The sequence below is a fragment of the Sander lucioperca genome, chromosome 5 (assembly GCF_008315115.2).
Source record: "Sander lucioperca isolate FBNREF2018 chromosome 5, SLUC_FBN_1.2, whole genome shotgun sequence".
NCBI classification, from domain to species: Eukaryota; Metazoa; Chordata; class Actinopteri; order Perciformes; family Percidae; genus Sander; species Sander lucioperca.
In genome coordinates this window covers 34307732-34334660 of record NC_050177.1, presented here as the reverse complement: position 1 = coordinate 34334660, position 26929 = coordinate 34307732, and the positions used below count along the sequence as shown (strand labels likewise).

General features: G+C 41.1%; 2 protein-coding genes and 1 long non-coding RNA gene across 5 annotated transcripts in view; 1 reads left to right on the top strand and 2 right to left on the bottom strand.

The window, feature by feature from the left end:
* tbx2b (T-box transcription factor 2b) lies at window positions 1–9973 on the bottom strand. 3 transcript variants are annotated; one of them, XM_031285435.2, is made up of 8 exons: window positions 9761–9973; window positions 7720–8556; window positions 6507–6774; window positions 4826–4978; window positions 3549–3625; window positions 3228–3397; window positions 1454–2028; window positions 1–916 (listed from the first exon to the last, which is right to left on the bottom strand). In XM_031285435.2, the coding sequence occupies exons 2-8, from the start codon at window positions 8076–8078 to the stop codon at window positions 467–469; spliced, it is 2052 nt and encodes a 683-aa protein (XP_031141295.1). In that variant the 5' UTR covers window positions 8079–8556; window positions 9761–9973; the 3' UTR covers window positions 1–466. The 3 variants fall into 3 exon arrangements, with proteins under 3 accessions (XP_031141295.1, XP_031141287.1, XP_031141305.1); XM_031285427.2 differs by lacking the exon at window positions 9761–9973 and adding an exon at window positions 8804–8965; XM_031285445.2 differs by lacking the exon at window positions 9761–9973 and having other exon boundaries at window positions 4826–4972.
* On the top strand, window positions 9190–26929 carry LOC116040184. Its single transcript, XR_004897344.1, has 3 exons — window positions 9190–9269; window positions 13309–17203; window positions 26919–26929. It is a non-coding gene; the product is annotated as an uncharacterized LOC116040184 (long non-coding RNA).
* bcas3 (BCAS3 microtubule associated cell migration factor) overlaps window positions 17680–26929 on the bottom strand; it is a 337584-nt gene continuing 328334 nt past the window's right edge. Inside the window, exon 24 of the mRNA XM_031285400.2 lies at window positions 17680–20677. Coding sequence (XP_031141260.1) covers window positions 20529–20677 — 149 coding nt within the window. The 3' untranslated portion in view covers window positions 17680–20528. The remainder of the gene's footprint in view (window positions 20678–26929) is intronic.

Genomic DNA, 26929 nt, shown 5'->3' with positions numbered 1-26929 from the left:
AATGTGTTTCCATGTAGGCTATATTATTTTTTTTTATCTTTGCATATTTTATATATTTACTTCATTGTTAGTTTTGCATATTCTTCTTTTTTAATTTATCAATGTATCCAAACTATCCCAGAGTTTCTATGGGGGTCAGCTTGCCTTCAAGAGCTGCTAAACCTGGGATTCAGCGGAGAGTTTTGGTGTCTGATGATAGTCGATATGTTGTCTGACAGGCTTTCTTCTCTTTCTAACAGGTCAGCTCTAGAGTGAAAACCTCAATACATGTGAATTTGGAAAATGTTAAATTGAATTAAATGCACTAAGTGTGTGCCTATCTGCAGCTTTGTTCCAAAAAATACCAGCTATTGGCCTTCACCGACCCATATCGATCAAACCACATCCCAATGTGCTGTACAGGACATTTGCACTCATAGTCCTCTGGTATTCAAGCCAAGTGTTCATCCCAAACAGAGAGTCTTCATCACTTGGGAGAGTCTCCACTCGGGGAGGGCTCCCGCTTGCCCTCCAGGCCGCTCACCAGTCTCTGAATGCTTTGCAGCTCATTCACTGAGTCCTTCATGGAGGTTTTGGGAGATGCAGCCCTCCCGCTCAACCCACCTGTCTTATGGTTGCTGTGGTGCTCTGGGGCTGGGCTGGTCTCCCTGCTGCCTGGTTTGGAGGATTCGGAGCCTGGGTTGAGGCTGCCTTGCAGGCCAGCGGAGAGCAGGCTGGAGCTCTGAGGCAGTGACACAGGGAGCTGATAGGGGTTGAAGCGGAGCCGGGGACGTGACGCACTCAGGAATGGGTTCCTGGAGAGTGGGCTGGCGGTGCTGGTGGCTGGGAGGGTTGAGGCTGAGGCTGCCGCTGCAGCTGCCGCCATATAGGTGTAGGGGTATGGGAACAGACCTCCAAATGGAGGCATGGGGATGCCCTGGAATAGGAAAAAGGAAAGACTTGGTGTTACATTTGTACACATCACTATTTTCAGTCAAATATTTCCTACACACAAACAGCAACGAAACACTTAACATTATTTAAAACTGATTTTTGAAAGTATCAAATTAAAAGCAAAAATATGTTTCTTTAAAATAATAAATAGTTTACTCCACAGAGGCCTGATAACATGTTTAAAAAAACTATTTGATGAGTGTTTTTATTATTAAATCCTCAAGTGTCAATGGTAATACTTTCATAAAGTCCTACATGTTTGCATGCAGCAAATACATAACATTTTGCTTCACTGATTATGCTTTTCAACACTAAATAAAACACAACTCTATTTGCACTGTGGAAGGTGAAGTTTACATTAACAGATATAGTCAAGTAAAGTAAAGGTGTCACGTTTTACCTAATCCTGTCTACACTCTCAACCCAAAGCTCCAACTTTCCTGGGTTATGGTTAGGGTTAGTCAGCTTGGTGCTACAGGTGTACAGGCAAACTTAATATTTTATGGATAACCTTCCTTACCTGAGAGGCGAGCATGTGCTGGGACAGATGGAAGGGAAAGGGGTTGGGCGTTCCTCCTGTGCCCTGGGCGGAGAGGCTGCCATTTTCCAAACCATTTACAGAGGCCAATAGATGCCCCATGCCCATAGCAGAAAAGGCTCCAGGGGCCATGGCAAACTGCCCGGGGTGAAACAACAGCGGTGATCCGGCGCCCAGAGGGTTAAAGAACTGCTGACTGTGCAGGCCAGACAGAGCCAGGCTTTGTAAGTGGCCTGGGCTGAAGTGCGAGGGGCTCTCGGTCTGGACCATGAGAGGGGAGAAGGCCTCCTTAGTGGCACTAATGCCTCCGGCCTCTGAGTCCTTTGTCAACACGTCCGTGGTGTCCTTCCTGTGCCTGCCCTCCGCTTTGTCCTTCTCAAGGTTTCTTATACTGAATAAAGAGTCATCCTTCTTTTCTGTGCTAGGCCTGTCCCTGATGCGCTCCTCACACCTGGAGCTGTAGGGGGACACAGGTTCAGGTCCTGGGCTGTTGGAGCCAGTGCAGCGCTCGTCGTGATGCTCCAGCTCCTGCTCGCTGTCAGTGCACGTTTTATCATCTACAACACAGGAATCACATAGGGAAAAAGAGGCGTGAGCAGAGTTTCTAACCAACCACCTCATGCCCAGCCATCCCAAAAAACACACCAATAACCAGGCTTATGTTGCCATATAGTGTACACACTAATAGCAACATAAGCCTGGTGGGAGCCAAATCCAGTCTGCACATTTCAGACCATATGTTCACTCATTAGGACATTTACATTTAGCCTGCATTTTGAATGTAGATTTATTTTAAAGAGAAACACACAATAGCCTTTGTATTATTTGTCTAATTGTTTAAAGCATTTTAACACGTTTTAATGAATAACAGAGCCCTATACTAACACTTATTTTAGTCCTGTCATATATATTAGTTTGATAAATGAAGGGTAGTTAAAAAATAGTATGAGACCAAATAAAAACCAAAAGCAGATACAATTTAGGACATTTACTTTTAAAATAAATGGAACTCAAACGTTGATAACCTCAAGTTTCACACACTATGCTATATTCTCAATTAGAACATTTAAGTTAAATAGCATAGGGTATTTCAGTCAAAATGTAAGTTGATTTCACTATTTACATTCACAGCTCTTACATATATGTTATGTATTTGGTTGCCAAACGCTGTCTTTTCCTGCATCATAAACTTATTGTAAATAAAATAATGTAGCATATTGCAATTCCATGAAATAAAGCCTGTACAATGAGTGATCTTATATTGACCTATTGGATTGGTTGACAGGTGTACCCTTACAAATCCCCTAGTGATGTGACGTTTTAAACATCCCAACAGGGTGAAAATTACTGTGATACTTTTTTTTTTTTTTAAATGATTCTATTGTTATAGGTCTATTGTTGTAGGCGACTGCATCTTGTTTGTCTAAATTCACGCTATCACACAGGCCTGCATACATTAATAAAAAAATTATATATATATATATATATATATATATATATATATATATATATATATATATATATATATACAGTAATTGATTATCCTTATGTTGCTGATTATTTTTCCTCTACCCGATTACAGTAATATTTTAGCCAATTTTACACAATTTTAATTATTAAATTCTAAAGTTTAAGTGATTGCAACCGCACATCATAGTCATAGTTATCATGTTAAAAGCTGTAGTTATCGCACACTATCGTTAAAGCCCATACCGGCTCATTTATGGGCACAAAAATAAACAATAACGTTTCTCACCTCGACTGGGCCTGCTGAACCTCAGCGGGCTGGTGTCGGCTCCCAGCGGGGAGTGGACGGCGTCCCTGCCGGTCGTAGGCTCACTGGACGAGGCGTCTGAGTCCGCGCCTTCCCGGTCCGCCTTGCATTGGTCCTCATACATCCGCAGCGACGGCATGGTTAACTGTTTCCTGTCAATTAATAATAACAATCATAATTCATGGTGGTTTGAGATATAGGAACGCTGTAACACCATGACCTAACAAAAAAAGATGGAGGGCACACAGATAGGCCTGACACACAGGTGTTTGGCGGCAGTTTGATAGGCTAGGCTATATCTACCTTTTCTCTCTCCTTCCGTTCCCTGTGTCTCTGAATCCTTTGGCAAAAGGGTTGTTGTCAATCTTCAGCTGCGTTATCTGTCAAAAATACAAAATACCAGATTAACAACATAGCCTATAGCCTAGTCCACATTGTCTTCACCTGGCCCATATTTGGGACAACAACGTGTTTGTATTAACACACACAGAAACCAGCGTGTTGGACAGGAGCCACGGTAGGCCTCGGATTTGCATTATTAATAAAAGCGTAATGATGGGGCGTTATTCTCATAGCCCCCTAGAGAGAAATTCTGCCACGAAATATTCCTCTATGGGGCCACACAAGCCTCCGTTCCCCCAGAAAAAAGGCTGAGGAAACAATACTTGAACAGATGACTATCATATCAATAATTAATAATGCGGTTTGGATCACTGCTCCTTTACGATATGTCCTGATGTGGAAGAGGCCGGTATGTCCCCACGTATACGGGCTCGAGGCCTGTATGGCTCTTGCAGGAGCTTCTTGTTGTGGAGGCCCTGTGGCCCTTGAACAAGAGCTTCAGGCGGTTGCTATTTGAGTAGAGAAAGTGTCTTACAGCATCTGTCCACTGTGGCTGCGGGGTGACCAGCCTTTTAAATGATCTCTAATCGATGGTGACTCTTTGCAATAAACTTTTACAAGGACCCCCCCCCACAACCCCCTCTCTACCCGAGCCCCCTGGACACAAGCTCCAATTAGCTTCATGGAGTCAGCGGAGGGGCTAATAATGCCATCAAGTTTACACATAGGCCTACATAACATTCAAAACCTCAATTTAAATATGCTGTTTAAATGTCAAACATTCTATTAAATCCAAAAAAAAAAACGGAAGCTGTCCGTGTCCGTGTTTTGAGAAGACAAAAAATAAGCACGTCTGCCTTGTTTGCTGTTGCATCACAACTAGACAACACACCCTCCACATTGATACGCCTAATTTATTCACTTCTGGTCAAGGTAATAGACCATGTATAGCCCATGGATGGAAAATAACATACACAACACTTAGCTGCAAATTTGAATTCATAGTAAGAAATATATTCTACATCCACCACGAGTCCAGGCAAAAATAAAAAAAGCAAAGAAAAAAAGCAAGTGGGCCATAGGAGTCCTCTGCAGGGAAATTAGGCGACCTACAAAATCAGATTAAGTCTTCGGGGGTTGGCGGTGGGGGGAGGGGACGCATGTAGGACATTTAGGCTATTATGCAAAATATATCAGCCATATTAGAGGCAGTTGGTTGAGTGTGAACAGTGACTCACCTTGTCGTTTTGATATGCTGTCACAGCCACGAACTCGGTCTCCGGGAAGACGTAGGTCCTGAAGGTGCTGTAAGGGAGCTTCAGGATGTCGTTGGCCCGCACTATGTGGAACCTGGGCTGGTACTTGTGCATTGAGTTCAGGATGGTCTGGACCAACACACACAAACACACAGCTTTGGAGTGAATATAATGGCATTTGATGTCTCTTTGATGTTTTCTCCACATTCAAAGTCGACACTAGGCAAAATATGTTGACGCGGATCATCCAGCGCATTGTTATTGATGCTGTTATAATTACTGTGTGAGCAGACTTGTCTGTAATTAGTGCGGGGCAAAGGGAAAATCCTGACCAGGCCACACATGTTGTCATGAAGGTTCAGATTCACAGCAAAAATGTGATTTGATCCTCTCTTATTCATTTAAAATTTGCCCCAAACACTAGAGTCACTTTACAAGCCGTGAGCTTGGAATTATAGCTCGAGGGTCTCGTGGGTTTTGACATGCAGAGCACCAAATACTTGACATGCATTTAAACATACAATATATTTTTAAAATTCCCAAAAAATACGCCAGACACAAAGCGGAAATCAAAAGCTCACTTTTATATACGTTCATTCTAGATAAAGTTAGAATATTAAGATAAGAACCTTAGAACTTAAACATGACACATAAGGAGCATGTATGTGCAAATAAGACACGTACATGAATAGAAATCCTGCCTGTAAACGATTGCAAATTATTTAGACTGATATGTAAATGTTGAATTTGTTTCCAGTCGGAAGCTCTGCCTTTCTCAAACATTTATCATTTGCTCATAAGCAGATTATTTTTTAGGGTTGGTGCATATTATTAAACTGGTAAAATGGTGTAAAATAGCCTACATGGTAAACTACATGGGGTAATATTTTGGATAAAAACCTACAAAGACACTGCAGCTTTCAGACCATACACTATAGGCCCTAATGTTACATAACTTAGCAACAGCTCAGATATTATGTTTTTATTTTTTTAACAATACAACCCCGGTTAAAATAAAGAATAAAAAGGGCAAGGGGGACAATGCAGCCGTAGTCTAGGCCCTGAGCTGCTGCAGAAAGCCGGGCTTGTGTTAGGATATGGAGGCAATGGAGAAAATGCAGGTTGATACTATTCTGGAGAGCTGCAACGAAACATAAGCTCTGTGTATGTCAGCGGCAGTGGGAAGTCAAGTGGCGACAAAGTGTCAACAGCTTTAAACGTAAAGGCATTCAACAACATAAATGTAAGCTACTCATCTTTAAACACATAGGGCCTATATTCTCCAATATTATTTTGTAACGCATTTAGGCTATCTTCTAAATGTATTTATTTGTCTTAAAACGTTCTAGCCTTGTTCACTTGTATTTATAAAGCCTACTTCATAATTTCCCTGCAGTAGGCTAGTTTGAATTTGGATTCAGCACACGCTATGTGCTCTGTTTTTTTTTTTAATTTATTTTCCATTTTCCCCTGGCTGTTTCCTATTATTATTTTGCTACTGCAACGACCCACTTTCCCCATATGCTTCATAAAAAATTAATCTGAGCTTAAAAACACTTAAAAACACTCTGCTTCGTCTGTTCAAACAGCAGAAACCTCATGCAGCATGAATGTATGGGGAAATGTTTCTGCTCAGGCGAGAAGAAACTCTTAGTATACTTACAAATCCGTGTTTGTCTGAAATGTTGTTGGTCAGCTTGAGTTTATGAAAAGCAACAGGCTTGGCCATCCACTGCTCGCCGGTGGCCGGGCTGTCCGGGTGGATATACATCCTCTTGGGCATCTCCGGGTCGGCCTTGCCCGCCACCATCCAGCGGGAGTTGTGGAACTTGTAGCGGCAGTCGTCCGCCGCCACAATGTCCATCAACAGGATGTATTTGGCTTTTTTATCGAGTCCATTTATTCGCACTTTGAACGGAGGGAACATCCTCCTGCAGAATAAAACACACAGGGAGTCAACACACTGTGATTCAACCAAAACACAACATCATATTATCATACAAGACTTGAACATATTTGACAAAAGAGGCAGTGAAGGCAACGCGGACGCAGAAAAGCACGCTGCTCTGAAAAGAGAAAATATTGTAATTGTCAGCTATTATTCTCCAGTGTTGCACGCAATTAGGCGACAGCAAAACCATAGTGTGTGTGTGTGTGTGTGTGTGTGTGTGTGTGTGTGTGTATGTGTGTCTGTGGTGTCTGTCCGCCTGTGCGTGTGTGTGTGCGTGCGTATGTGTTGCCCTACTACAAATCTGAGCAGCATATTTATGACCACACCACTTCACGTCCCTGCTTTTTGAAGTGACAGCCTGTTTATGAAATCCAGAAGCCCTGCTGCCTCAACAGAATGCAGTTTAGGAGATAAAATCTGATTAAAACCCAGGTCACATTTTCCCCCAAAATATCCCAAATTGATCTGTCTGGAAATCATAAAATATCATAAATATTTAAAAATAAAATGACCTTTTATTTATTTACTTTGATAAAAGAACTGATTAATGAGTTTAACTTCCACATGTTAACACTTATGAGACTGGAACTCCATTTAAAAACAATATATTTAATGTAGGCTATAATGCCATGTAAACATGGCATGTTCTTGCAGTATTCTCTAGTTTTTTGTCAGTTTTTACTTATTGTGAAACAGGTTAATAATCGGCGGGGAAATACAAATCTAATAGCAAAGGCCTGACGCACGCCATTAAATAACGTGAATACATGGCTTTTAGCTGCTCTAAACTTTTCAGCTGTGGCTCATTCTCTGCATACAAACGGACGTTTCTTTTATTGAAAATAATGAAATTCTCGGTAGGCCTATAGCTATATGTATTCTCGGTATATCCATGAGAGGAATGATAGATCTGAGAAATTCTTACCTTCCGGACTTGGTAATAACCATCTCCGTCCCGAGTTTATGAAACTGGTCCCAAAGATCCTTGGCTTCCAGTGTAACTTTTGGGTCGTCGTCCACTTCCTCCTCGGGCTCCAAGCTCTTCATGCTGCGGAGATGAGCCGCCTGATGGTGGCTGAGGGCCGGGTGGAGCCCAGCCTCCGCCGCCCCGGCCAGGCCGTGGTCCGTAATAGGCTTGGTGAGTGCCCCGGGAGGCAGGCTGAGCGCCGGGAAGAAGGAAGGCTGCGCGGCCGCTAGAAAAGCGGACATGGGGAAGTCGGTCGGCCGGTGAGCGTGGAAAGGGTGATAAGCCATTGCAGTCCCTGTGAAAACTGGATCTCTCATCGGTGCATCCACAAAATCCGAAGTGAAATAATGGTTATTTTAGTGGTATTTCCCCCCAACCCAGAGCCAGTGTAGGTCCGCGCTTCGCGAGTTTATTTCTGTAAAGCTGTACAGAACAGTACGGCGCCTTGTCAAACACACAGCGCGTTATCAGGCTGAAGAAAATAGCCCAGAGTTGCTGTTGATGTGCTTTTCCTTTGGTTCCTTCGCCGAGTCCTTCAGTAGAAGCGGCGCTGTGACGGCAGAGCCCGGCTGCGCTGTGTGCCTCTCAGAGAAATAAGCTGTTTCTCTGCTTCAGTCATCCCACACTGACTGGAGAGATGTGGCCCCGTTCACTGCAGATCTGTGACTATCTCACATGTCCTTCCTGCCTCCATCCCCAACACTAATGAACCAAGCCCCTTTGATTGCTGATTTTACGCTTTCTGGACCAATTGTGGGCCCCTATAGGCGTGGTTCTGACAGCTCCGGCCAGACTCTAGGAGAGGAGGGAGGGGGGGACAAGAAGGTGTCGGAAGCATTAGCAGTAAGAAAACATGTCAACAGAATAAAATATTAACCAATGACAGGAAAGATCGGGAAATCCCACCCCCATTTCCAAGCCAAACACCGGGTCAACCCTCAGTTCTTGGCCGGTGGAGGCATCACCTCTTTCGGCTTGCGTTTTTACAATGTCGCCTCCGGAGAAACAAGCCTGTCCACCGACTTACTGTCTTAATACTCACCTTAATACAGAGGAACAGCTCCAGTTCTCCACGTTTACCACTGTCTTTTAGAACAACTCACAACAGTAAATCCACGACTCGCGGCTTATGCTCTGCATTCCGGAGAGATTTATTTCAAAGAGCCGCTGCTCTCTCGGTCGTTCTCTATAATAACAGACTTGCAATTATTCCATGTTATCGGCTGCTTTGACGCTTAGGCTGGATTTGCCTCACACTAGCCCAGGCTATCCATGTTAGCTGTCTGTATACTGACTTCAGCCTCATACAGCTTCGGCTTCAGGCGAGAGCCATTTATTCGTGCGTTTCCCTGATCGAGCTGACGGGAAGGCAGCGACAGCAGCGGCAGCAGCGTAATAAAGAGACATGGCTGGAAAACACAAACCCAGATGCTGCGTGGAGGAAAAGAGGAAACCAGATGAATGATGATGAGTGAATTTTAAGAGAAAAGTCAGACAGAAGGAAAGTGGTGAGTGCTCACTTCGATACAAACTCTTTCTTGTTTGGACGCAAATAAAGTTACATTTCTCGTAGACTCTGGCATATTTAGATTTTTATTTTAAAGTTAGGCTAGGCCTAAAAAAATATGATTGTCAGTGCAGTTAGGCTATATTATGCCTGCTGTTAGTCTGCACTGCTGTTTGACGTCGTGGTGATTTTTTTTGTATCGAAACAGTCGCAGCGATGAGATGATTTAGTGCTCAGTCTCAGAGCTGAGGGCAGGCCGTGGTAGCGTGTAATCTCCGACAGGTTGTATTTTGTCAAACCAAGGACAGTGCGGGACTCCGGGAGCCACGGGGGCCCCCACCCGCCTCCCTGCACTCCGCTCTGCTGAGCTCCTTTAGAGCAATCCATTGCCGCAGCTCTTGATTAACTTGGACTCAGTTTGTTAAAAAGCCGCTCGGCGCCAGTCGGCTAATGCGCCACAATAAGAACAATCTCTTGTCTCTTTATATTTACCCTGAAGTCGTGCATGTGCGAGCCCCTCCGGCCCCCTCAACAGCCTCATCTGCGGCTCCGCTCCACTTTTCTGTCTCGGTCATGACTCGGTGTCAGATGTGATTTCTTTTTTCTTTTTGGATAAACAGCTGCTCTCTCCGGGCAGGAAGGACCGTGTTGTAAGCCACAGGCGTCACTTCGACAAAAAACTTAAACAAAAGGAAAGTGATAATCCTTGCGAATAAGACTGTCAGAGACAACTGCGCATTTCCTATTAACCCCTGGTACTAGCGTTTCTGCGGCTTCCGCTGACATGGCCATTGAATAAGTTTATAAACCCTTAATATTAATACATCAAATCCACCCAATTCTTTTCCTAATCGGTCGCTGCAGGACTGTAAAACTATTAAATTAATTATTTTTTATTCTTAAATGCGACCCAAAAATGCAACTCCAGAAAGTTTCAGCAGCCCGCACGTGTGTGTGTGTCAGATACAGCATGTTATGTGATTTAGGAGCATGCACTGTTTGCACATCTCCGCTATGTTACACACTTGTTGCTCGGCTTCCATCAGATTGATACAGCCATGCGTAAAGAGTCAGCAGGCCAGACAGGAGCCGCTACAGCACAACAGAGCGCACTATACCCGAATGAAGCCAAAACGGTTTCTACAAGCCCCGGAAACACATTAGATCAGACACAAGTCCCTGGAGCATCAACTGATTCCCACAGTGGATGCATCAACAGCAGAGTCAGTGTTTAATGGCAATGGGAAAAAAAATGTATTTTCAGTCAACCAGGTGTTGGAAATAAATGCCAGTGAGCATCAACTTCACATGGGAATGTCAAATCATCAAGCCTGTCTTGCACATACCTCACAGTTTTCTTCAGACTTATTGTGGTGTGTATCTGCTATACAGTAATTTGGCCGGACAGCTGACTTGTTTAAGGTGCAATATTCCCAACAAGTCAGTTATGAAATGACAGAGATGTAGGACTGCCGTGGGAGCCTCGGCAGTTTGTCAGAGTTTTGAAGCTCCATGCATGCATGCTTTACCGGGTAGAAACAAGATTAGCAACATATGGAGGTGGATAACGGTTTTTCTGCCGGAATACTCAACTGGATAATTGTATCAACAATGCTTGTGCAAATTAGTCACCATTTATTTGTTCTGTGCCGTCAACGATACAGAAATCTCCATTACGCGCGATTTAAAAGTCATTAAGTCGAGGGAGGACTGCTCCGTAGATCTACATAGAAGGGGCACTGTGCTGGTAGATTATATTCTATGTGTTAGGGATTAATGAAATGAAAGCAGACAGTAATTGTGTTCCTTAGACTTGTTCTTTGGAATGTGCGTCTCTGTGTGTGTGTGTGTGTGTGTGTGTGTGTGTGTGTGTGTGTGTGTGTGTGTGTGTGTGTGTGTGTGTGTGTGTGCGTCCTGCATCATCATAAAAGGTAAAAGATCTTGAAGTGTGAAATGAAGTGTGGAAGCATATCTAAAAACAGGAGCATATTCAGAAGTGTTGTTCTCCTACATTGGTAGTTTAGATAATTTATGATATTGACACGTTTTTCTTATTATCGTATAAATTAGTCAAAACAAGCAGGCTTGGAATCTTAAATTTGAGACATGTGATGTAAAGAGTTGTCAATCACCCTGTAAGCTGGGGTTGTATATAAAGTGAATTAAATGCTTGCATGACGCTTTGCATACAGTAGGAAGTTGACTTAAGTTTTTTTGTGTGCCCTTAATCCGTCTGCTCAGTACAACACAAAACAGCTGCATAAGTGAAAATGTGCGTAAAAGGCGTCTTCCATCCTAGTGATTTAGCCCTTGTGTCAGCGATCCGGGCCAAAGACGCTCTAATTACAACATAACGGGGCAGTTTTGCGCCATATTCGTCTATAATCGAGTATTGTTATTTTCTTCCTCCCTTCGACATTGTTCCTTTCTTCCTTTTATCTCTCCATCTTCTCCTCCCATCTCCCTGCATCATCTCTCCGGCTATATTTAGCGGCTAGACTGAGGCCTTGGCGCCAGACCGTTTAAGACCTGTCAAAGTCCCTCATATTTCCCCTTGTCACATGGAAACCCGGCGACCAGCGGCCCTCTCTCCTCCTCCTTTTTCTTATCCTTCTCCTTCTCCTCCCTCATCCTCATAGTACAGCTACAAGCAGCCCTCCACCTCCTTCACCTCCTCCTCCTCTCCTTCATCTCCTCCACTTCCTCCTCCAGCTCCTCTACGGTCCAGTCTGCTAAATGAAACATATCAGTTCTCACTTGTAGGAAAAGCACAATGTTTCCACACACAGGCACACGCACGCACGCACACACACACACACACACACACACACACACACACACACACACACACACACAATGTGGAACAATGCAATGAAAGAGAAACGTTTTGGCACTAGAGTAATACCTGAGGCATCACAGCTTTTCCATAAAATATATTTTTTTTATTGGACATGAATTCATGACAAACTCAATCATAAACACTCATATCTTTCCAGTTACCTTACAGCCCTAAAGCCTATTTTACCTTCCTATTCTCACATATCTGAACTGCAGCTACAGTGTTGTGTGGAGGCTGTGGGTGCGTCTGACTGACAGACAGGTAGACCACCAGGTGGGGGCGCTATAGTGACCCAGGGGAGCCAGAGGAGAGTGACACAGCTGTCACATCCACCGGCGTTACAGCAGCCAACACTTTGATGCCATAGACACTCACATAGAGTATATTCTGATCAGGTTTAGTCTCACAGAGCCGCATGGAAAGTTTTGATTTGATTTAGTGTTCGACTCTTTACGTTGAAATGCTTTTCATACATTTTATAATTTGGATATTTTTTCAGTTATTTTAATTATGGTGAAATTGTGCTAAGGAGACTCGAGGAGCCCTGAGTGGCCCTGCACCCCACTTTGCTAGCCGCTGATGAGAAGCAAAATCAATATGGCCACAGGTGAATGAGTGCATGACGCACTGCAGAATTGTGCACACGCGTGCCTGTATTTATCCAGTGATAATAGGTATGCCAAACACGATCACTGGATGTGACGTACGTTTCCAAAAATATCACAATGCCATTAACTAGTAGTTAGTTACAGTAGTTAGTTTAGTTACTGTCTGAGTTTTTCCCCCTGCGGGCTTAATAAAAAAAATCTCACATGCCCCACAGTGCCGTCAGGTCCCCTGTAGGACTCATTATATATTAGACTATTTTGTCTTTTTGTGTATGTGCATCACATTTTAATAAAATAATTTGATCCAATTCAATCATCTTCTTTAAAAAACCCTGCCATGCAGTAAGGCTTAAAACGGCCTTTATAAAGATCAGGTGTGGGTCCCCAAACTGATAAACTGACACGGAAAATAACTTTTAATTCCAAAAGAGATTTTCATTTTGCAGAATTTGAAAATAGCATTGTTGCATTTTTGTATTCAGCCACCTCTCCTCAAATGCATATATTTGAGAGACATATTTTACGGATTCGCAAAAAAACCCTTTTCTTTTAAGATGATTTTTTGGGGCATTTTAGGCCTTTATTTTGTATAGAACAGCTGAAGACATGAAAAGGGAGAAAGAGGGAGAATGACATGCAGCAACGGGCCGCAGGGCGGAGTCGAACCTGCGGCCGCTGCATCGAGGAGTGAGCCTCTACATGTGGGCGCCTGCCCTACCAGGTGAGCTACCCAGGCGCCCAAATCCTTTGTTATTTTTGAAAATAGATTAATTTAATCTGGTCAAACCGAGCAGTAAAAATCCGTGCTTTTAATGGGCTTCCTGTGTGTTGTTAACCTTATGTGTAGGCCTATACGTGCGAGTTTAAAGCAGCTACATTTTTAAAGTAAAAGTCTACCTGCGCAGGTTTTAACTGTGCCAAACAAATGAAAGAGAGGGATTACACTTACTGTGTGTTTGTGTTTTGCTTTGTTCAGGAGAAGCACTCAACTCATTCTTAATCAGGAAACGTTTAAGCATCGGCTTTTTAATATCATCCAGCTGACAATATTTATTATATATTTCATGTTCGTTGAGACACATTTTTTCAAACCAGCAACATAATCTTTTGTGTGTTTGCAGATGTGTTGACAGCGTGGAGAAATTGAATTAGCAGCTGCAGCGCTGGGAACATTGAATCATATTAGGAGCGCAGCAGAGGAGCAGAGGCTACCTGCAGGCCGGAGGGAGAGGCTTTTTACCCCTCTGCTTTCATTCAGTCAGAGGGAGAGCTCACACAACGCGGAGGACAAGATCAGATCTGAAATCCTTCAACATGACAGAAAACATAATGACATCCACGGAATATTCACAACTTCTCATCAAGACTAGAAAGACAAAACCATGGGGTGAACAAGTCTTTAGTTTCATAGTTATGTCATATTTTAGTGTTTGATTATTGCCAAAACCGCAGTATAATCAGTATAATAACATTTATAATTCTAAACGCCGAGACATGAATTTACTTAAAGATATGAAAAATAATTTTTAACAAGTTTCAAATCAGCCTATGTTGAGATTAAATATGATTGCAAAATCGAAGATAATATTTTTCTTTGAGATCTAATTATTTGCGGCTTCAAGACGCAGTGAAAATAAATAAAATATCTGCTAATATGTTCTTGTGCAGTAATGTCACATAATTTCGTCGCGAGTTGAATATAGGCTAGACATGAGTGCAGTCTGACGTCATCGCAATGCAAATAACCGTGCCCCCTTTAAATAGTCAACTGTCATATGTCTTCTATCAGATTATGTTGCACACGAATGATGTATGTATATGAATTTATCATGTTTGTTAATTTAAAATGAAAGTGAGCCTATACATGTAGTAAACTGAGTTCAGGTAAGTCGATCCGTGCTTCCTCTTCTGTACAGGTAAGTGCTTTATTAGGCCTTGTAAAATCACATAAATCTAAAACAGCACTGAGAATGGACACTGATTAATGTGTTTCTTGAAGGATAAATATGGAGGATGAAACTGAAGCTGATCCAGAAAAACTCTGTTGGTGTTCCTGATTCAAATCATATCTCATTCCAATCTGACAGCAGCACGCTGCAGCTCAGATCAGTGAGCACATCTCAGGCTTTGTCTTGGACATTTTACACTGCACAGGTCTTGACACACTGATGGTGAGTTTTAGTGGTAACAAAGCTGTCTCTGTGCCAGTGGCTTGCAACTTGTGGTTCAAGGACCTCCTGATGGTGCCTATACAGAGGTGTAGAAAAAAGGGGCATGAGTTTAGTTTCAGCATCATTTAACCCACCAGAAATGATCTTGATGAGAGTAAAGTCTGATAATTAACCATACCTATTTCAAGTTTTAGATGGGTGTACAATTTAATAATGATTCAAAGATGAAAATGTTCATTCACAGTTATAATTGGATCTATCTGCAGTCTAATGGGGGGGGGTTTAGGATCTATAACATGGGCCTAAAAATGGCCTTGTGCCAGTTTGTGTAAGTTTCCTGCAGCAGCTGATCAGCAACTATCACATTGAAATCATGTGATGAAAAACAGCAAATCTTTATGACATACCTCTCTGAATTTGATTGTAATCATTCTAAATAATAAAGTGCTCCTTTGGGTTTTTCAGTGAATGTAATATTATTTATTTCATTTAAAATTAACTTAACTACTCTAACCTTCTCACACCATGTATGCCATACAACCCATGTTGCAGTTCAATATTAAACATTTTCAGGGACTAAATCTGATGAAATGTATTTGAGGTCCAGGCCATGCAAACCAAATTGAGTCCCTCCTGGAGCATTGTGTTTTCTAAGTCTTTCCATTCACAGGGCAGACGTGGTGGTGTTTAAGGATTCAATGTGCAGACGGTGTGATGGTGGAACATGCAGGAATCATTCAAGGTCCCACACACAGTGAACAGTGAGTTGCCCAGAAAACTAATTACCTAAAGTGTCTGGTGTAGTTGAGCTGTGAAGTGAGGAGTCCATGCATGGTCATTGGCTCCTCTTTTCCATGTTAACACTTTAGCTGCTTGTCTTTTTGTTTTTAATTTTTGTTTTTTAAAGATTATTTATTGGGCTATTTTTATTTCATTAGATAGTGATAGTAGACAGACAGGTAAGGGGGGGGGGGGGGGACAACACGCAGCAATGGGCCACAGGACCCAACCCTAACCCAAGAACTCAGCCTACATGGGGCACACGCTCTACCAGGTGAGCTACAGGTCGCTCCAGCATGTCTATCTCATTCTTTCTTTTTGCAAGACAAATGACTTGGATTTTTTGAAATGATTTTTACGAAGCGCTTATTTCCACAAATTTCTCAAAAATAATTTTGAAATCACCATTTTTACACATCTATAAAAAATTGAAAAGAAAAAAACAGTAAATGTTAATCCCCATAGAATTGTTTATTTTAACAGCCACCTCTACATCCATCAGAAGACACTCCTTAACTTCTAAATCAACCAGGTGGTTTTTCCTCAACCCATGTGTTCTCTCTCTGTGAATGCTACAATTCTCTTTATTTTGGCAAATCTCTAATAGTGAATGAGTGAACATTTATGTAGACATTTGTAAGCTATTATAGCTATTACTGTCTGCTCCTAGAACCAACTGATTTCCCCATGTTGAGCAATTTACCTTAATATGTACAATAAAATCCACAAATAATGGTACAATTGCACCATATTCTGGATTGTAAAAATGAAATCATAATGAGACAATTTTTTAAATTGCATGATTTCTGATTACTGGCATGATTTTTATTGGCAAATTAATCTATAGTCCCAGTCTTCTCAGTGAGTTTGCACAGCCCATTGTTGTCAGCAGTCATAACCAAATGTAATTTGCTGTTGAAAAATAGAACTGCTGTGATGTTCCTGCTAATTTGCATTTGGATGTTTTTACTTCAGCACCGCTGGTCTCTGCAGAAAGAAGAGTGGTCATGCTGTGTATGAGGGCCACTGAGATCTCACAGTTTGGATAAGATTAGCAAGCAGCATAATTTTATGCATCAGCATCAACTGTTGGCACTTGCTTTAAAAACAACAACAAATGAGCATATTCCCTTAGGTCCAAACACACGGGGAGGTATTTCTGCTGGTTTCTTCTGAGAAAGGAAGGTAGCAGCAGGTCTGGAAAGTTCACAGACCTTTGAAAACTAAAGATTGTTACAAACAAATGTACCTGGTCAAGTTAATGATAACTTAAAAAACCTACAAACACAAATGCGTATTATAAGAAAGTACCAGTCTTACTGTTCACTGGCAGGCTGCTGACCTGCTGTCACTTAACACAGCCAAGGCTGTTACCATGGAGCCCACTATCTTTCAGCATAGTAAATGTGAACATGTATGCTAAGCTGCTAGCATCAGCATTAGTGTATGCTAAGCTGATAGCTGATGCTATAAGTCAGAGTTCAGATGTTTCCATTTAAAATACCCAACCTCTGGATCCGTTCTTGCTAATGCTAATGTTTGGCAGTGGTGGAATGTAACTAAGTAATTTACTCAAGTACTGTACTTAAGTACAAATTTGAGGTACTTGTACTTTACTTGAGTCTTTTCTTTTCATGCCACTTTCTACTTCTACTTCCACGACATTTCAGAGAGAAATATTGTACTTTTTACTCCACTACAATCATCTGACAGCTTTAGTTACTTTACAATTTAAGATTTTTGCAAACAAAACAAATGTAGTTTATAAAATACAATGTTTTATTATAAATTAAACTACCCAACAATATATAGGCCTACAAGTACAGCTGAAATGATGAGCTGATTAAACAGTTGACAGTTTTGATTGTTACCAGTTTCTAAAATGTGAGGATTTTTCTGCACTGAGTATTTTTACTTTTAATACTTAAAGTACATTTTCCCGATTATACTTATATACTTTTACTTAAGTAACATTTTCAATGCATGATTTTTACTTGTAACAGAGTATTTTTGCATTGTGGTATTAGTACTTTTACTTCCACCACTGATGTTTGGTAGTGATCCCATAAATTCAGGAGAATCAGTGTGACTATCACACCTTGCTTTGACTCACAGGTAGGGACTCAGCAGGTTCCACCGCACATTTCCTATCACGATGTTGGATGCAAGACTATGGAAACTTTCAAGTTGGCTTCATTTACATTTCAGGGAGCTGATTCTCTTATCCAGAGTGACTTGAATCAGTGAGTAGGAATTTTACTGTTATGCTCAATGACTGTAACAGGACAAGTCTTTCTGAGTTACTGCTAGAATACACTGTTGAATGTGTAGAGTATCTTATGTATGTGTATGTGTCAGTATTTTAGAATTCCTTCTCAAAATTAATACAGTTAACTGTGCCCAGGTTTTTCCCCATGTAATGCCATCCCAATGTCTGCTTGTTAGAAATGACCAAACGTACAAATTAATTTTAAACTGACATGATGTGTGTCAGTTTTCAGATTTTTTGTGTGTGGTGAAATACATTGTTATTTAACAATTTTTTTTTTTTTTTTTTTCAAAGGTGATCAAGTAGAATATTTCCTCCACACTTAAAATGTGTAATATTGTGAATATTAAACACTGTAAAATGTTTGTTAAAGCATGCTGGGATTAAATAAAAAGTTTCAAGTAAAAACTGTAGTTTTTTTCTCTACTCGTTGCATAATGCTGAGCTTTCCTCTGGATGAAGAGGCAGAGACACATCCTGCCAGCTGGAGCTTATTTCTACTTTACTCATAAGGGAGTCTTGCATATAAACCTAAGTCAACACATTCTGTAACGGCTCAGTTTTTTATGTATTCTGTTGTGCAACTCATACTGTAACAAATTATATTTCCAAAAATATCTGACTGGAAAAACAGGCATACTGTTTTCAATTTAAAACTGTTGAATAAGTTATTGATTTAATTGTCTGTGCAAATGTTTTCTGGCCATTTCGTCAAGATGGAATACGTTCCATTCTAGCTGAGCAAGGACCCCTTTTTTAATTTTATGGCTAGCTGCTTATGAACACATCGATGAGATGAAATAAAGCATACAAGGAATAATTCGCCGCTAATTTGATTTAAAATAAAAAATAGAGTTTTGGTATTTGAAGTTGTGTGCTGATTAGCAGAGAAACAAACATGGCCTCTCGTTTCTCTCTCAGAACAAAGAGCCAGAGTTGCCCATAAAAAGTCCCTTTAACAGCACTTTACTGCCTGTTAAAAAATATGGTACTAATTACCAGTGGTACTATGTGCTGATGGTCACCGCCGTGGTTGAAATCTGAACGGCGCAATTAGGAGCAATCAGAGTGAGAAAAAAGACCGACAGTTTCATTTCCTTGAGTTTTACTATGTTTTTTTCTTGCATGAATGCTGGGAAAAGAAGTAAGTATTGTACAGATCAAATCTTACCGCCAACAACAAGCATTTGCTCTGAATTAAAACAAGTAGATGCATGCCCTTGTTCAGTGACAGAACAACAACAGGCCATCACGACATGCAGCCAGTCCAAGGATTGTACATTACTACTATCATTTCAAATTTTTTCTAATGTGACTCTGTAAATAGTGCATTTCAGTTTTAACCAAGACAAACATTCTGCTCAGAACAAACTAACAGGCAAAGTGTGTTTAATGAAAGAATTTCTGATTATCAATCTTCTTTGCTACGGGCAAAGCTAGTACATTTGAGGAAAATACATTTTTCAGAGATCTATCACTAGAGGCAAAAATAAGATTTTGGTCAAAAGTTGCTAATGTACAAAATACACGACAGCTACACAAGCCTCCGCTCAATTAAAATTTACTATCTGGAAAGGCCGAGTGGGGAATATATCTAAATGATGTCAGAAACATATTTCAATTACACTGTAAACATCTAAATTACTTCAGCAACATAGTACTAGTGTCATCTCATTACGGCATCCTTTGTCAAATGTAATTACATGATAATCAAAGGCATGAGAGGACCAAATTGAATCAAAAACATTTAGTGAGAGGCCATAAGAGCAGCAACACACTCACGGAGAAGTGAGGGAAAAGGAGCTGCTACACGTCACTGACTGGAATAAATTTTTTTAATTTTTTTTCTTTTTGTCGGCGCTCCTTTTTCTCATGGCTCATTCAGACAATAGGCACACCGTAAAACTTCAAACACACAAAGAATGATGGTGGGCTGAGGAAACAGCAGACATCAGCTGCCGAGAGCTGGAGAGGACGGCTGGTCTCCAATAACGTCTGTGTCAACTGGCTTCTGATTTAACACAACGACAAGGTTAAAAGCAGGGTTAGATAGATACTGGTCGGTTATTAAAAATCTGATATTGAAAATAAAAGAAGTTCCTCCCTGACCACAGGTGTATCAAAATACTCTATGTGATGAAACTTCATTTTATCTGCACTTTAGATTTGGTTAATTGCTCAGCGACACTTAAAATAGCTATTAAGCTTAAAATAAATTAGTTTTCAAGAGTCTATAATAAATGTGTGTCTGTTTTCACCCAGACATGAATGCAATTTAAGGATAAACAAAATGTAAAATGATTGGAAATCTGTACAAACTAAAGAAGCATTGGCAGCTTCATTAATAAAAATATCAGCCTTCACATCCAAACTAAGAAATAAAATACTATAACTGGATGTAGTTGGGATCACACTGATATGTGACCAGTTGTATGAGAGGAGAAAAACCCAAAACACAGTGTACAGAGAAAACACAAATCCTAGACACAATTGGGTTTCAGTTCAACACACAAGTGTGGCCATGTGATGCTGATGGGGGAGGCAGGCAGGTGGGCTGGACGGTGGCGGTTCTTCCTGGAAGAGAGGTGGGACTCTAGGGGAAGTTGGTGGGGAAGAGGCTGAGCGGCTGGCTCTCGTTGGTGGGCAGCGGGGAGCGGTAGCCCTCAAAGTTGCGTGGGATGCTGCCACTGGTGGAGCCCGAGCTGTTACTGAGGGTTTCGATGCTGCCCTCCCTCTGCAGCTCTGCAGGGAGAGTGAGAGAGAGAGAGAGAGAGAGAGAGAGAGAGAGAGAGAGAGAGAGAGAGAGATTGTTAAATTGGAGCCATCAGGTGATCTGTTCACATGCCCAAAGTGTCTTCTGACAGATACTCTTTATCCTTACTCTGACAAAAACAAAATGCCCTCATTATTAGGGCTGGGTATAATAAATACTTTTTCAGTACCAAATGAAATGTGTCTGTAGCATCAAGTATTTAAAAACTGTAAAGCACCACGTTAAATGCTGCCTCACGTCTTGTTTGCACATTCTTTGATCAGATACCTCCTGGTTTAAGTCAAAGCTTTTTTTGACTTAACCCAATTTTTTATTATTTTTATTTTGGCTTTTTTTTATTATGTCTGCTTGTGTTAAACATCTTTAAACACGGTTTGTTGGTTTAGCTTGTTATGTTAAATGATGGAAAAAAAGGACTTAGAAAACAAAAATGTCTATGTTCCTCAAAGTACGTATAAAAAAATACAAAAAAAAAATGTTTTTGTATACAGTAGGTACATAAACTCAGGTATTGTATTGGCAGTGGTACTCAAAAGCTCTACTCTACTAAACTACTTGTGTCATATTTATGAAGCAAACCAGTTTAAAGATTGACACTAGGTTGCATGTACATGGCAAAACTGTCATATGATCAGACAGGTTGTAAAAAAAAAAAAAAAAACTAAAAAAAAACCTAGGTCAACTTTTTGGAAGGTAAGGTGAATTGTAAAATGATAATCTAAACTATCTCTTGTAAACATCCATCCCACTTTACAGACTTTGACCTACTGTGCATCCTATAGTTATGTTCATGTTCAATATGGGATTATTACTAACATATACACTTTTATCATAACTGATAGAAATGATGGTCAAAACTATGAATATAAGATCCAAGTTATAATAAACCAGAATGATCCTTTAACCCAGTGTTTCAGCAGCATGCATACATAAACATATAAAAGCAATTTCAAACATTACAGGACATATGAGATGATTTTAAATTCCCATAGTTTCAAAGTGTATGGCAGCCAAAGAGGCACAGGACACTAAACATTTTACAGCATCATGACTAGATTGAACAGACAGTAGGAATAAAAAAGGAGATCCTTTCCTATTGCTTTACCATGAATTACTCATCAGACCTCTATGAACCTGTATCTGTGTTATAAACAGAGAAAGTCCACATCTGTGTGATTAACCCACAGTATCAATGGACAGCAGTTATTCTGAGACATAACCAATCTTCTCCCAACATTCTCTGGGTGACACAGAGCATTTCTCTGACATGCTCACATTGCTCCACATCCCTCACTGTAAACTGACCAGGTTGCTCTGCTGACGATATCCCCATAAGGAACCTATTACTGTTATTACATGCTGTAAACCATATCCGCCGATATATGGACAGAATGGCGTGCGCGTAAGTGGCAGCACAGTATTAAGACTGTGATGCATGTAGTGTATTGTGACGTCCATCAGGCATCTAGCTGTATTCAATCTGCTGCTGCCGCTGCTGCTGCCTGGCTGCTCTGCTGACAGTGGCTGACGCCCTGTGAATGTGTAGCAGTGTGCATCCATGACAGAGTATGGTATGACTGTCATCAACAAATTGAGAGCAGGATATAATAATGCACATACATGAGAACAAAAGTGCACTTGGTTACTGCTACTACATGGAACATGCTGCTCTGGGGAGCGGGATGCAGCCAGGAGAAGCTAAGACGGCAGGCTTTTTGTTCACTTTGAGTATGGCTATTCAGAACAGCTATACAGATGAAAATGTGTTTTTAGCTATATCTGGTACACTATATCTATTGTGCATTGTCCATGCTAATTAAACAATAAATGAATAATTATATGAGTGCAAGATTATCCAATTCTGCAGGTTCTCTCCCAGCAGTTTGTACTTTGACAAGGCGATAAAAATATAGTGCGGTCCACTCATGTCATTTATTCTAACTCAAGCTTTTACTTTCTGAAAGAAGTCTTAGGGCCTCAGTGCATCACCTTTTTGACATTGGAATTTGGGGAACTAGGTCTGAGAGAGGTATGCAGACTTGTGAAAATAAGAAGGGCTTGAACTTCTCTCTCAACGACTTTCTTCGTTCCTCACACAACTTCTTCCATCATGTTTTGTGTATACAACTGAGTGCAACACCACAAATGCCTTAAAGTCCCAAAATGTAGTAAGTAAACTATAGAAATATGCTGTTCATGTTAAACCACAGGGAAATAAACTGGTAGATTACCTTGTGTTGTTTTAATGCATGATTGTTTTTGGTCTGAACATGGCCTTAGTCCAAAAATCATTAATACATACTGGCATGATGGCCTGAACGAACATTAAAAACCATAAGTAAATACAGAACAAAAATAAAATGACATGCTCACTGTAGCTGCAATCTGTTCTGACGTACAGTTTCTTTCTGGTATCAGTTGAAAACAATTTCCACTGCTGGAGTTTTCTACTGTGCCAGAATATCATGCAATGGTTTTTTTCTGCTGTTTGAGGTGATGTTGAACTGCACACTGCTATCTGTCAAAAACTGACTGCAGAACAAATCAGTGACGTTGCGATGAACAGGAGGTCTAATTAGCTTAAGAGTCTTTTCAAATTCATACTGCACTGACATAAAACCACAGCGTGTGTTTAATACGTCCTGCAGATGTTCAGAGGCCAATACGGATACTGTCCTTATGGAGGGCATGCAGGAAGTGGGAGCTTCTTACTTTAGCCAAGGAAACCTAATACAAACCACACTGTTATTATCCCAGCTAACACGCAATGTGCCACACTGCGGTGTTATTCCAGCCTGCTGCCCGCCCTCCCACCCCCCTCCTGTTTAATTCCCCAACAGGGCAGAAATGCTGCAGTAATCCCAGACAGGGGTGAGGACTGCTGGTTCACAGTGCTCTGGGTTCAGATAATGTATGGAATTATTAGGCCACTTATACCGGTACTTTATTGAATGACATTGCTAATAGTTGCAAATAATCTTTTAACCAGGAAATTCCAAAATGTGTCAATTTTAAAAACCTGTAAAAGAGAATTTACATTTTGACTCTGCAGCTCTTATATGTCTCCACTGAAACTCAGGATGATAATATTGTCACAACATAGTAGCAACTGCAATAGCAACTATGATCATAATGTATCATATATCATCTGACGTCTGTCGTTGATAAAGTGGAATCTCTCGTGGAAAATACTTGGTGATTTTGCACCTTAAAACACAATTTCTGTACTCACGCATACAGTAGCACAGCACACACCACAGTGCCGAGGTTTATCTGTAAGAATATGGGTCATCTGTAATGATATCATTTTTCCAGCCACAGCTCCAGGCAAGCAGAGACAAGTGCTGGAGCCACTGCGACTGAGCCTCACCTCTCCTCTGCAGCCCTGCAACTCAATGTCTCAATGCCAATGTGACACCCAGGGGTCCTTCGAGGGGACCCAGGGGATCTCTAGCAAAATGTTGCCGTTGCCTTTTGACCCATTAGTAACTCCTTAGCTAAATTCTTCCTGTCAGTCAATAATGTTTGATTCATTGCCTCCCTGTTAACTCCGTTTCTTACATCACAGCTTCCATGCTTCCTACCACACTGACCGTAACTGCCAGCCACTTGCCCTCCCAGCTAGTATTTTTGCCAACCCCAGATCTGCACTGTTGCTGTGTTATTGTAGGCGCTATAAGCTGCTGAACCACCCAGTAAAGCCCCAAAGGCCCTTTCTAGTGCTGCCTAATCCACCTCATTGTGTGACGCCTACCAGCTATTCAACAAGTCTTAACCTCTCACGCCCCCGACACAATCCCCCAGCACTCTAATGTTGGGGATCTTTTCCTCTGGGGCGGATGTCACTAGGTAAAGTAACATGGTTATTTACAAGGTGGTTTTGTCTGATCCGATGTGTGGATAATGTTGTTTTGGAGGAAGGCCAATGAAGAAATGGAAACTACTGCAGGGTTTGACTAAAATGGACTTTTAAAGGATGGCTGATCTGACCTGTCTGATAAATATTTGGTGCTAATATATAGTGGCTTATCTTTAAAAATAATTTTCAATGCCAAAAATGATATGTATTTGAAATTTGAAAGCTGATAGCAGGATCTTAAATGTGATTATATTTGGATAAAGTAGGCAGTGTGTTGTCTCCAGAGCTTCATTCTTGTCAAGGAAAAACCTCACCAATAGCATTTGACCGTTATAAATCACTAAATTAAATTCTCTTGACTCAGAAAGCTTATCGTCACGTGTATGGCCTAATCTCGGAAGTCATTCTGTTGTTGGTGTTGACTCTATATAGCGGCTGGGACTGGAGCTGTGTTCTGGGACAACACCAGTGGCCAGACTTCAAAAGAAAGAGCAAGTCAACCCAAGATAGGTTAGAAAAAGCTATCAGTAAAACAGCACTGGATTCCACAGCTGGAGATAACAGAGGAGTTTTTTCAGGCCAGAGATGGATGGAGGGAGTGTGTGGATGTGTGTGTTGAACAAGGAGGAAAATTTTGTTGTTTTTGGAGACGCATCCTCGCACAATCCAACAGAAACACGTATAACAACACAGAGGCCAGTTAATACCTCATCAGCCAATTGGACATACAGAGGAAATGATCAGAAATAGTACAGTCTGCACCCTCGGCCGTGAACAGGCCTTAATCCTCTTATACTCAAAAACACACACACACACACACACACACACACACACACACACACACACACACACACACACACACAGACAGACTTCAGAATACACACTTTCATTTCCATACAAACACAAATCTAGTCTCAAATGCAAAGTACAACAAATACTGTAGTTGTAACTGAAAAAAAACTGTAATATAAAACACACTGTCACAACATCATGTTACACCTACACATGCTCCGACTCTTTTTTTCACAACTTGCGTCTCATTTTCGTAGTTTTGTCCATTATTCCAACCAGTCATTGCAGAGAACTATTTTTTTTTTCATACAACAATCTTAATTCTATGCCTAGACCTTAAACCTGACCTAACTGTAATCAATACTTTAATTTAAAATGTACCTTGACCCATGCCAATCCGACACACACACACACACACACACACACACAAACACACACCTCTACATATACGGAGACATAGGAGTATGTCCTGTGGCCCTGATTGGCAGTGTGTCGGTGTGTGTCATGTGCAAGTTGTGCTGAGCCTAGACTCACCACTAAGAAAGGATCAAAAAGAATACAAAGGAGCTCTTAATCAGAGAATCTGTGGGTAGAGTCCCATCCATCCGTCTATCCATCCATCCATCCATCCTCTCTCCCCCTGAGAGGCTGGGATGGGGGCAGTAACCCATAGCGATAGTATACTTATCCCAGCTGATTGTTTTTGTGTTTTAACTTTAATCTTAGCGTTGGCCCCAGCTGGTTCTGATTAGTGCTCTCACATCACATTCCAACCCCCAACAGTCTCCTACACACACTTACACTTACACAGAAGTGCATACACACACTTCCTATTTGAAAAATGGCTCACATACATATTGGTGTTGGCATTTTGGTTCCTTCAGGAACCCACCAAGTAATGTAGATTTAGTCACTGCTATCATGTTCGGTTTTTATAGTGAACAAAATTAAAAAAACATATAAAAAATGTTTCCCAGGAATATATTGAGAGAAATTTAGGATTCAGCGTGTTTCATAGGGACACTTCAACATGTGAACAATAGGAGCTGAGGGCAGAAGCAAAAACTCTACGATAAATGGCTGACCTGCGCTGCCATCTGAACTACAGCTGCCAAAAAGATGTCTGAAATAATATTTAATGTTTTTCCTCTAGCTTTTATCTTTTGCCAACTCATAAAAGCCTGTAAAAAATGCACTTGGCACCCTATTCTACATTAAAATCATGGATGATTTTGTACATGCAATTCCTCTATTTTTAGGTGTCTACTACATAGAACGTACATTGGTGGACATTTAAAACATTCAATTAAATAAAAATTTTACGTAACTAAAACAAGGAGGCACATTACGGTCTGGCCCCTATTATGGCCCCTCCTCTGTGACTTTCTTGGAGAATGCTTGGTGATTATATATCTGCCAACTCCAACTCTACCAACAACTGTGGTGACATTTTTATTCATGACAGTGATGCTGCTATGCAGTGTTGGGGAGTAACGGAATACATGTGCCGGCGTTACGTATTCAGAATACAAATTATGAGTAACTGTATTCCGTTACAGTTACAATTTAA